General features: G+C 32.9%; 1 protein-coding gene across 3 annotated transcripts in view; it reads right to left on the bottom strand.

The window, feature by feature from the left end:
* ANKRD17 (ankyrin repeat domain 17) overlaps window positions 1–12,829 on the bottom strand; it is a 140,655-nt gene that overhangs the window by 9,652 nt on the left and 118,174 nt on the right. For all 3 annotated transcript variants that reach the window (XM_051965349.1, XM_051965350.1, XM_051965348.1), the window contains 5 exons: window positions 12,437–12,553; window positions 9,315–9,486; window positions 7,530–7,977; window positions 6,500–6,655; window positions 4,726–4,875 (listed from right to left, as the gene is read on the bottom strand). In XM_051965349.1, the coding sequence (XP_051821309.1) occupies window positions 4,726–4,875; window positions 6,500–6,655; window positions 7,530–7,977; window positions 9,315–9,486; window positions 12,437–12,553 (1,043 nt within the window). The remainder of the gene's footprint in view (window positions 1–4,725; window positions 4,876–6,499; window positions 6,656–7,529; window positions 7,978–9,314; window positions 9,487–12,436; window positions 12,554–12,829) is intronic.

The raw sequence follows: 12,829 nt of genomic DNA, 5'->3' as shown, positions 1-12,829 counted from the left end.
AGTGAATCCAATTGCTACTCCCTAATCCATACACTACTTTGCAGTATATTTCAAAACAAAAAACTTTAAACTAGACGAGTGTTTCTATAACTTGGGAAGTGACTGTGCTCAACCTGACTGCATAAGGATAATCATTTGCTTGAAAGAAAATTCTCAGATCAATTGTACCTGAATATTGGGTGATCATTTTCTGGGTTTCAAATCTGAAAGTTTTTATTTACTATATATCTGAAGCCTCTATAAGATAGCTAAGAAGAAATATTTCTCATTTTTAATTCTCATAAGTAAAGCATGGGAAGAGTGGCAAGGGGAATGATGGGAACATTTCTGAAAGTACCTAGCAAAAAGGAAGTTCTTATTTCATATTTCACTGGCATCTCCGAGGATTTTTGCCTTCCTACCTATTGCTCATTAAAAAAAAAAGTCACCTTTTACTGGACATAACCCTCTAACACGCACCTTGGGATTTCCACTCTTCCAATTTGGACCATTAGATTCACCCCAACTTTAATATTTAGCTTCTCTTCCCCTTCTGCCCAGGTCTCCCTAATCTTCATAAAATCCTCTGTGATGCTTATTATTATTGCTCAGTCCTATTTTTCCTCCCCAATCCTGGTCTGTTGAACTCAATGTGTTCTAAATATCATACTATCTAGCTGTTATCTTTAAACAGAAACTTCTTTCTCTAAAGTCTTCAATGATCTCTTATCGGACAAATCTAAAGGCTTTTTTCTCCCTCAATCCCAATTACTTTTGAACAATTTCCACCAAATTACAATGCTGAACTACTTCTCCATTTGGACACTGCCATCTGGGTTTTCATGACACTACACTCTTGGATCTCCTTTTAACTTTCTTCAGATCATTCTCATGCTTTTTTATTGGCACTTTTTTCATGTAAATAAATAATTGCAGGTGTTCTGTCCATCTTGTTCTCTTTTCTCTCAATAACTCATCTGATCTCATAGTTCTCATGGGTTCAATTAACTTTATATAGATGATCCCAGAATGTTTAGATGTATGCGTGTACATACCCACACATCCCCCTCCCTAGTTAGTCTATCTTAGCACCAACTGTCTCTTGGACATTTCCAAATGGATTTCCTGTGGGAATCTCAAATTTAACTGGCCAAAACAGATTGTATTCCCTTTCTCTCCAAACACACCTCTTCTGAAATTCCCTATGTATGGGATAAACTGAGTGAAGACTTTCCCGTAAGAATATGGTCTTAAACTAGGCCCAAATTGTGACTTAGAGACTTAAAATAATAATTTGAGCTATAACTAGAAAGCTGCAGGTGTTCGATTGTCTTAATGAACATTCCCCTTCTGTTCCCTCCAACTCTTATTTAGCATGTAAGTACTTCTTTTAAAGGCAATGACGGGTTTGGGAATTCAGGTAACAGAATAATTGCTTGCATAGCAGTTCTCTTAGGGAAATTTAAATTCTGGGATGGACTTTCATATTTTAAATGTTCAAGGTAATGGGAGCTTCTGGTCTACTTAATCTCGGGTTTTGCAGTTTGTGCTTTGCACTCCTTTACACATGACATTTTGTCTGTTAGGAATTGCCTTTTCTCATGAGATCACAATAAATTCCTTTTTTGCTTTTTCTTACCTCAAGAGTATCTGATTTGTGGTCACTACTGTCTCACACACCTATTAATACTAAAGATACTAAGTCTTTCCAGTTACCCACATTCTCAACCCCAGCATTATCCTCGATATTCTCAGTAACCCTAACAAATCCAATCAATTGCTAAGTTTTGTCCTTTCAACCTTCAAAGTATAACTGGTTGTGGCCCCTTCTGCTACAGTTCAAACTCTTAAAACTCTTCCCATTTCTTAGTTGGACAGCTGAAATAGCATTTTATTTCAACTATTTACCTCAAGTCTCTTGCTTTACTAAACCACCCTCTACAAAGCTTACAAAGTGATTTTCTGTCTTTTAGAAGCTTTTGGCAAAAATACCTTTTTTATGCAGGAATCCTTTCTCCCCAATTGCCCCAGAAGATATTTTTCCTGCAGTTATCTTTCAATTATTCTGCATGTAGCACATTATCTCTTCCTCCATAGGAATGTAAATTCCAAAAGGGCTGAGAGCAAGATTCTGCTTACTTTGCATTTTGAGCTCTTGAAAAGGAAAAGGTATCTAAACACTTAGTAAGGCGCTTAATTAAATACTTGCTGATCAATGGGTTGAATTTAAAAGTTTTGAGGTGTTATAATCAAAATTCTATCAATTGATAGGGTGTGATGTCAGAAGATTTAGAGAAATGGGAGCCAACTAAGGGGTTTATTCTAAATCAAATGATTTAGAGTGAATCTATAAAAAACTTAACATACCAATAAAAGCATGTAATACTAATGCAAGATCCTTGATGATTAAATTAACTGAAACCAAATGAAAGTATTCAGAACTGATAAGAATAAGAAAAATGCAAACTAAAACAGTTCTGAAACTGACCTAATACTTACCAAATTGGTAAAAATGGTAAAAAGATGTGCTTATATACTTTGACACAGCAATTCCACTACTAGGTTTATCCTAAACAGCTTATCAACAGGAAGAAGATTTATATGAAGATATTCAGAACAGCACTTTTTATAATGGTAAAAATCCATAAATAAACTAGATGCCTAATGGTTATGAGTAGCTTAAATTTTAGCATATGAGTATTACTGCTCCTTAAAGGAACAAAAAATATGAAAGATAAAACACAGAAAGATTTACATGAGGTAATGCAGAAAGAAAGCAGATCCAAAAAATATTCATACTGACTACAATTACTGAAAGTGAGTTAACATTAAATAATGACAAAATTAAGGCTAATTACAAAGAGTAACACTGGTAATACACCTTAAAACATGCCTTCCTTTTTCTTAAATGAAAATGTAGGGGGGAAAATGTACAGAAGCAACGTTTCTTTACATACTATGTCGAGAATTTGGTCTGGGGATGTTCATTTTTCTCCAAGTTTCATCAAAACAAACATCAAAAACGAAAAACTTAGAAAATCCTTGACATTTTATACATAGAGCACAATCATTATTTGTAATGCTAACACACCAATGATCAGTTTTACCAACACTGATTTTGATGTTTCCAGTGGATTGGCCTGGCTGCCAATACCTGAAAGTAGAAGTTTTAAACTTTGAATTGTTTTAGCATGGACCCTTATAGCAATGTACCCTTTTAGCAATATATTAAAGCTCTTTTTTCAAAATCACTTGAATTGAAGGAAATCCTGAATTAGAGGTTAGTGAAAATAAAGATGTAACCTTTTTCCCCATCCAATTTATGAACTTCATCAGTTCTTCAAAGGAAGAACTGAAAGAAATGGAGAAAGGTAATGCACAGTTGTTAAATGTAATGACCTGTGAGGCAAGTGGTCAAATTTATGTGTGTGTGTATGTACATGCACAAGCATAAGCATGCGCGCGCGCGCGCGCACACACACACACACACACACACACACACACACAATATTCAGGCAAACAGTGTTATAAAAAATTCATAAGAGATCACTGAGGACTTATAAATGCATAAAGTATAACCTGGAAAAAGTAATGGTTCCCTTTACATTTTCAAGGATGTATGAAAAAGGAGAAACAAAGCATTTCTGAAAGTACTGTTATTCTTTTCGGTTTTTAGGTAAATTTGTTGTTGTTTTTAAGGGTGTGGTAGCATAGACTAGTCAGTTTGAAACAAGTTTAACATCTTTAAAAGAGAATAGAATTAGTCAGCCAAAAGGAACCCTAACTTTACAGATGAGGAAGAGAAAAGGCTTCACATCTGCCTGTGACACGACTGATGTTATTTATACTCATGATCAGATGATTTCTTCACCAAATCATTTTGCCCTATTTGGCATTTAGTAGTGTTGGACAAGTCTCAGAGACCCTGATCCTCATTTGCAAAATTAACAGAAACTAACCCCTTCAATTTCATTATTCTATTTCAGAAACATTAAGGTTCTGGTCAAACCCCTCCTGAATATTTCATATTGTTCATCTGTTCCCACCTAGGCTGGTAAATTGCAGTTCCCCTTGAGCTGAAAGTCCCCAAGAAATATGAAACCTTATTCCTTTTCTGTCTGTCAAATCCTACCTTTTCTTAATCATTAACAACTTTATTAAACTCATGAATTAATAGCAGTCTCCTGTGAAAAGGATCTTTTTCCCCTATGTAACTCATTAAGTATTTCCCTATTACCTTATATATAATATCAGTTTTTCAAGTATACATGCCTTTTCCCCCTCATGAGAACTCTAAAGACATCTGTAATCCCACTATTACTTGAACACAATGCTATTCAAATGGCAATAAATGGTTAGTCCAATGAAACTGCAATGAATTTAAAACAAAATATTATTTTAGCAATTGTTTTCTTGCAAAAGGCTACATATGACTGTCAAAAGAAGGTGGAAGTGTCTAAGTTTCAAATGTTTCTTGGAATTCACTTGTTTCCTAGAATATGATTCCCACTTTCTAAAGGATAATAAGGCAGTTAAACATTTCTCATGTTGAAAGAACTACTGCATAAGTGTTCAAACCCCAAGAACAGAAAATCCTCAAAAGAATTTCAAATATTAATATCTGAAGAAGTATGTTTTACACTAAAATGCATTTGAAGTTCCATTAGAAATGCAAATAATCCTGACATTAAATTATCATACTACAAAAGGAGAAGGAAAAAAAGCACAAATTAAAGTCTATTTTGCCTTATTGTTATTATCCGGTCCCCTGTCTTGTCTTTCTGCTTATCGATATCTATATGTGCTCCAGTGAACTCCCGAATAGCGTTGATATTACAGCCACCCCTTCCAATCACTCTGGAAATGACTGTTGATGGAACAGAGACTTTCTTAGATCTGTTTTCAAAAACAAAACAAAACAACAACAAAAAAATTAGAGAGAGAAATTATTATGTTAATAATTGTTAATGAATAGTACAATATTGAGGATAAGGAAAATCACTAAATCTTTCTATGCTAAAAAGAAATTGTTAATTTCTATGCTAATTCTATGCTAAAAAGAATTGATTACTCCTTATATTAAAATTCTTATTTTCCAACACATTAATGGAGAAAAGAAAATCTTCAAATGGAGATGAGAGGAAAAATGAACATTTGTCCAGAATGCTTTTTTTAATTGTCACATTTCTTTCCCATTCCTCTGGCATTTGTAATGCATATACACAAACTTAATTATGAAGTCTAAAATTTTTATTTAATTAAATATGGTTACTGTAACTTTAATGAAACTATGAATTACTTGTAATCATTTCTGCATAAATACAGTCTGAATGATGTCAGTATTTAACTCTCAGAATATGTTTTCATTCTAATGTCATTCGCAGGCACAGCTCTTGTTTTGTATTTTTTCCTCCAGGAATTAGTCCTCAACACTAGTTACTAACTTATAATAAAAAGAGAGACATGTGATTTGGAAGATCCTTTGATATTCTATGTTAATGGCATTTTAAAAAAGTAAATTTTAAATTGCTACGACCCCGAATTATTATAAATTAATTGAAAAGAAAACCAAGGTTCAAAATCTTGAGCTTATTAAAAAATTACTTGGCATACAGATAAATGTAGTTTTCTGTTGTTTGGGGTTTTTGTGGGTTGTTCCAAATTCTTATAAAGATATTTTTTGGAAATGTGATGTAATCACAGACAGCTTAAAATTATATGGGGAGCAAAAACAATTGGGAATATAAAAGGATGTGTACTTATGAAATCAAATAGTTATACCAATCATTCCAACCTTTTTTGGATCACTGATGTTTTTTTCATTTGGGTTTTGGGTGAAAATGTTCTCCACTGTACTCTGGCATACACTTAATTTTGATTTAAAATTTGGAAAAAAATTTCTAAAAGTCCTTGAGAGAAAGAGCTATCATTTGGATATCACAAAACTTAAATACCAAGACAAAAATAAAACTGGTATATAAAGGAAGAACATTTTACCTGAGAAGATTAGATGAAAAGATGCTGAAGTGAGCAGAATTATGAGAACAACTTAAAAAAATAAAATAAAAATAGGGGCAGCTGGGTGGTGCAGTGGATAGAGCACCAGCCCCAAAGTCAAGATGACCTTAGTTCAAATGTAGGCTCATACTTAACACTTCCCTAGCTATGTGACCCAAGCCAAGTCACTTAACCCCAATTACCTCAGCCAAAAAAAAAAAAAGTAATAAAAAATATTGAAAAGACTAACACTTGGAAAAACTTCTGACCTCTGGTCAACACAACAAACTATAATTCCACAGGATTCATGATGAAGCATGCTATGCTGCCATCTATATAGAGATAAAGGACAGACTGAAGCATACTAAAGTTCTTAGGATATGGCCAACATGGGACCATATTCTTATTTTTTTTTCCCCAAAAAGGAGTAAAGCATTGTGAAAAGAGTGAAGGGAGAGAATTCAGAGCTGAAAATAAGAGAATTTTAGGGGAATTTTTTTTTTTTTTTTTTTTTTTTACTGACCTTCTTACAACTTCCTTCCAGCCATCTTCTCTCTTTTGCCCTCGTTTAGGACTAGCAACTGTCAACTTTCCATTTGGTGAAGAAAGTGGAGAGGGAGCAGATTTTGTGCAGGTGGACAATGAATTCCCAGATACCTCACTGATAGTTTCAGACAACCTTAAAGAAGAAAAAAATATCTCAAATCTATATAAATGATAAAAAAAAAAAAAAAAACTAAATAAAACAAAGTAAAAGTCTGGAGAAGTATTTTTATCTGTCATCCCACATGTTTTATCAATGAGATTAAATTTGGTGGAAAAGCACTAAGTATATAGCACTTTATACAAATAGAGGAGCTAATAAGCTATAATATTCATAAGTTAGTGTGCTATTTGAAAATATACCAGTTGATGACTGTGCTTTCCTGGGAAAGCAGTATTTCAGATTTATCTAAAATACTTGATTTATAGCACAGATGATTATACCTTAAAAAAAAAAAAAAAAAAGCCCATAATGACAAAATTAATATTTAACAAAAAATTCAAGTTTTCTAACTTCTTGATATTCTAATTTCAAAATAGGTCATAAATCACAAATCTAGGGCTAAAATTACAGATGAGTAGAATTGAGTTGTGGTTTAGGGCTTTTTTCCACTAGGATCAAAAGAAAATGGAAATTCCACAAAGCTTAAAATAAAGTGCAGGACAATGAAAAGAACACTAGATCAGTGTGAGAAAAACGGAATTCAAGTCTCTGTTCTTTCATTTAAAAGATCTGTGATCTCAAGAGATGAATCAAATAATGTAAACCTTAGTCTACAAAATGGTGATAATACTCATTATTCTATATACTAAGGCTGAATTTTTGTATATTATAAATTTATTTATAAATGCAAGTGACTATTATTTAATGACCCACCAATTCTACTAGAAAAAATGACATTTAGCAAGGGAGGGAAAAAAACCCACTCATACTTCACAAGTTCAGCATTATGTGGTAATTCAATCAGACTTACTAGCCCAGTCAAAACAGAAATTTAAATGGAACTGACTTGACAGAAGTCTTGGCAGAAACTGCTTTTCTCTCCTCCTTGGGAAAAGTAACAAGTACAGAAGGCTGCTTCTTGCTGCTCTGAGCAGGTGGCGGGGCAGTTGAGGACTGACTATCACTCTTCCGGCTGCTGTTGCTGTTGCTGCTTTCATCACTGCAGCTGGAAATCCTCATGTTGTCACTGTCACCACTTTCACTTGTACTACTACTTTTTGACTCTCCATTGACCTTTTCTGGTTGATTATATGAGATAGGCAGCTGGTCATCAAATATAATCTGAACATTTTCTGGAGTGATTTTATTTTTTCTGTTTTTCCTTTTTGAACTAGTTGTGGTCATGGTATTATTTCTTTTACCATGGGAACCTGCTAAAGTTGTCCAGGTTGCAGATATACCTATGGTAGTGGTAGTTGTGGCACTGGGAGGCTCCATTGGAACTTCAGGTTCATCTGATGGGACAGAAAGAGGACAGGAAATATCAAAATTAGAAGGGAAGTATTTCAAGAACAGATATATCACAAGATTTAAACAACCATGTGAAATTGTGAGCTACTGTTTCTACAAAAGATATTAAGAAACTTCAAACTTAAAAATAATCCTAACTATATAACAACATTATAACTTCTGCATTTATAGAGAAATAAAAGTTCCCCTATACACTGTTTTATACTTAATGTTTCTAGGATAAAAAAAGAAACAAGGGGCAGCTAGGTGGCACAGTGGATAGAGCACCAGTTCTGAAGTCATCAATAAAATAAATAATTTTTTTTAAAAAGTAATGTTCTAAATTTTCTAAATGTTTCTCATTTCAAAAGAGGCTATAAAATCATAAATTAAAAGCGGGAAAGGGTTTTATTTTAATGATTGAGGCCTTGAAAGCTGAAATGAATTTACTAAAATGACTCAAGTGTTAATGGGGAATGACTGGAGATTCCTATGACTGGGTTCAGTTGTATTTCCACTAGATTGCTCTGATAACCTTTCCTAACCTCTTCCCTAACAAATGGTAAACAGAGGTTAAGTGTAAAACAGCACTTGATACTAAGTTTTGGAATTGGGAAAGAAATAGTAATTCCACTTCTTCCTCCCAACTCCCTAAATGCCATTAACCGTAAGTCCCTATCACATAATTTCTCAGGGCAAACATAAATTCATACAAAGGGAAAGGGAAATGGGAAGGAAGAATGAGAGGGGAGAACTATTAGTGCCACGAAGAGACAGAAATAACTTCCTGATGCTCTTTCCTCGGGGATAATCAATTTCTAAATGTGAATGCTGCATCCAGAAAAAGAGAGAGAGAGAGAGAGAGAGAGAGAGAGAGAGAGAGAGAACGAGAACTATGGAGACTTTGCTTTCTCGTTTTTTTTCTCCTTCTGGTTTGATTTTTCTTGAACATGACAACTATACAAATATGTTTAAAAGGATTGTATGCATTTAACCTATATCAGATTTACATGCTGACTTGGGGAAAGGGAACGTAAAGGAGGAGAAAAATTTGTAAGAAAAACACATACAAAAATACATGTTGAAAATTATCTTTACATATAATTGGGAAAAAAAATACTGATTAAAAAAACAATAGAAGTGCGGCATTCTATTATATTAAAAGCATGCTTCTTTTCATTTGAAGGAAATAAAAAAATGTTATATAACTAAAATTACTGTTAACTTTGTCACAATTGTTTACTTAATTTTGAAGTTGCAAGTTAATAGTTTTAGAGGATACAGGTATTCATATTTTTGATAACCAATCAATAAATGCTTTATATGTGGATTTCAAGAATACCTTCAACTTTAAGCTTTTCTTTCTCTTGAGCAGCTTGTAGTTCAAAGTTTTCTTTATTTTTTGCTTCAATTTCTTCTAGTTTTCTTCTTTGTTCTTCTTTTTTCTTTCGTCTCTTTTCCTTTCTCTTTTCTCTTTTAGCAGCCAGAGCCAATCTCCTACTTTCCTCTCTTAGCTATTCAGAAAACATTAAAAACAGATTATAACACATAAATTTTAACCAAAAAAATTTTCTAAATTTCACACTAGAAATTATAACTTCTGACTCAAAGCTTAAAAGGTATGAAACAAATCAGAATCTTTTAAAAATTTGAAACATTTCTGGCTTCATGAGAATTTTATCAAGTTCAATTCACTATCTTTGGGTAAGCCCACACGACAAATCATCAAAAATTACAAGAGAATGCACCTAAAATTAAAAATACTCAAGAATCATTTAGTAAGTACTCAATATTTTAAAATTTCTTTATCTAAGCATCAGAAAAATCTAAATTATTTCAGAATGTTTTCCATAGCTAAGAAAACTTAGTAAGTAATTTTAGATAGTTTTCAATACTATAGTATATAATACTATATATAAAAATATAATCCATTCAGATTTTCCTGTTTTTCATTGAAGCCTTTAAAACCAACAGTGGAGTCATCTTACTCATTACTCTGTAATCATATTTTGTTATCACTAATTTAACAATTCTATATTCAAATCAGTAACTCTCTTTGAATCTGACTTTATCTTTAAGTTGAGGCGGGAACAGATGCCAACCTGAGATTCCTTAGCTAGTAAAATAATTCAATGGTTTTCTATTATTGTCATCTGTAAATGTCTTATTTCTTGAGCTATAATTTCCCATAAAATCTATAGCTTCAAATTTTCAAACATCAACAAGATATTTATACTTATGTATCAGAAAATCAAAATGGAAGGGACCCCAAAAGATATCCCAAATATTCAAAAGAAGTCCATTTATTGTTCAGTGGGGCCAAAATAAAAATTGTGATCTTTGCTACCCAGATGATATGATTATTCCATTCCTGCCAAATTTTAAAAGATATTATCATTCTCTAATTCAACTACAGTCAAAACCTTAAGAGTTCTCTCTGAAGTCTCTTTCCTATAAACTGAAATAATGTTGTTTCCTCTTTCACAATTTCAGACTGGGAATCCTCTATTTCAATAAGCTCTATTCCATTTTCTCTTCCAATCCATCTTGCATACTTCATCTTCATTTACTTTTCCAAAACATTGTATTCATCATGTCTACCTTGTTTTCAAGAGTTCACAAAACCTTTGTACTGCTTTTCCAAACAAATCCAAGTACTTGTCCTCAAATTTAAAACTTCCAAAATTGTATTCTGCTTTATCTACCACTGACTCACATAACTTAACTATATATATCCTGTCATCAATAACACAAATATTTATGAAATTTTTATTTTTACCAAAATACAAAACGTTCTGGAACAAAGGTTCAAATATTTAAGATCTACTGCTAACAATGGGAAAACTAGTCTTTCATACATGAAAAACACATATGATTATTGCTTGAAAACATCTGCCCTTCTTCAAGATGTTTCTGTGAAAGGTTAAGAAGTAAAAAAAAGAACATCATTTACAAAGTTGGATACATAGGACAACATCAAAACTAGAGGATGATGCAGTTTGTATATTCCCCACATGGTGAGAATATGCAGAAAAAGGGAGACAACTACCAAACTTTTAGAGCAATTAACAATACCAGAATCCCACAGCTCAAAAAATGTCTTTCCATGCATTCCATAAATTTAAGATGTAAAGAAGTTAACAAGTTCCTTCTTGAGGAAAAAAAATAGAAGGAGAAGCCCTTTCAACAATTTTTGATGTAAATTATTCTTAAACTAAACATCACAATTAGCTGGTATTCCCTTGTGAAAGAGAATTATAGTTTAGGAACAATAGGTCACGTTGTGGCTTTACCTAGGGAAGAGGAGGATCAAGAAGGTGACAGGAAATAACTGTGTTTAGGGTCTTTGTAATATCTGTGTGCCACTAAAAAAAATACTAGTGCTTCATAACAGCTGTATGTTACCAATTGCTATTGTCTAGAAAATTTGGGATCCCAGGGAATTTAGTCACTTTTAACCCTATTTTTTAGAAGAGCCACTGCAATTAAATTTGCCATTCCCCGACCTCCTAGCTTTCTCTAGATCCCACTCCCTAGGAAAGAGGGAGGAACTATGTAGCAGGTGTTTGTCCCAAGAGGGCAAACTTTTTCCTCCTGTAGCTCTCCAATCCTTTCCTGCCCAGCATTCCAAACCAATGTTTTAAGTACATTAAATTAATGTCTATGCAATTACTATCCAGTCACAGGGTGATGAAACAAAGACACTTTCCCAGATAAAATATAGCATAAAATAAGCCGCTATGCTGTAAAACAAGTTCAAAATTCAACTAGGTTCTCCTTACATATAAAATCATAATAGAGTGTTTATGCTAAGGATAAAAACCATACTTGCCCCTGGTACCAGTGGTGAATGAAATAACACTGTATTCAATAAAGAATAGCCCCTTAAATAATCAGACAAGAGTTGCAGAGGGAAACTTCATTAGTAAAAATAAATCACTTTATCTGGATTTTTAAATAGCATTTGGTACAATCCAGGACACTATTTAGAGGTCCATAATATTTTATGAGTTATCAAACAATGTTATAATAATTATATTAATAATAGACAAGAATCTACAAAAATACCTAATGAAAGTAGTCATTTAATTTAAAAGTACTATTGCTTGTATCACCCCTTCTAATATCTATGCTAATTATGTCTTGCCTTAAAACTTTTTTTTTTAATTCTTATGACATTTTTTATACCTATGTTTTGTATATGTATGGGCATTCATAGAGCACATATGTACATATATATATACAGACATGCATATATCTACATGACACCTCCCCTTACTAAAAGGTAAGTTCCTCAAGACAAAGGTATATTTACTGAATTTTTGTCTTTCTATCCACAGTGGTTGCTAAATAATGCTGGCTGAGTCACTGAGTATGTAAGGTACCCTTTGGTTTTCTATATAACTTAAGAAACTTAGTCAATGGTAATAAACAAAGTTGACTGCTGTTAAAGGAAATGATTACCTTTTCCAAGTCTAATTCCTCCAAAAGGATGCTTGCATTTTTGTTTGCTTCAGCAGCCTGTCTATCTTTGGCTTGTACAATTGACTCCATACACAAGTGGCACTTTTTCAGCATCTCCTGAAAAAAAAAAAAAAAGGAAATACATTTTCTATTTCAAAGAGGAATGTCATATGACATGAAAGTAATGGCATAAATTCCTAAGATTCTAAGCTGAAAAGAAAGTTGGTCTCAGAATCAGGAAGACATGAGTTACAGTCCCACCACAGCCGCTGGCCATACGACTCTTTAAGTACTGGAGATGTTACAAAGTAAAATAAATTACTTACAGCTTCAGTAATGATAGCAGATGAAATAGCCAAAGACTTTATTCAATTTAATATTTATTGAGAACTA

The sequence above is a fragment of the Antechinus flavipes genome, chromosome 6 (assembly GCF_016432865.1).
Source record: "Antechinus flavipes isolate AdamAnt ecotype Samford, QLD, Australia chromosome 6, AdamAnt_v2, whole genome shotgun sequence".
Classification (NCBI taxonomy): Eukaryota; Metazoa; Chordata; class Mammalia; order Dasyuromorphia; family Dasyuridae; genus Antechinus; species Antechinus flavipes.
Note: the sequence above shows the minus strand (reverse complement) of the source record. Positions and strands in the feature narration are given on the sequence as shown.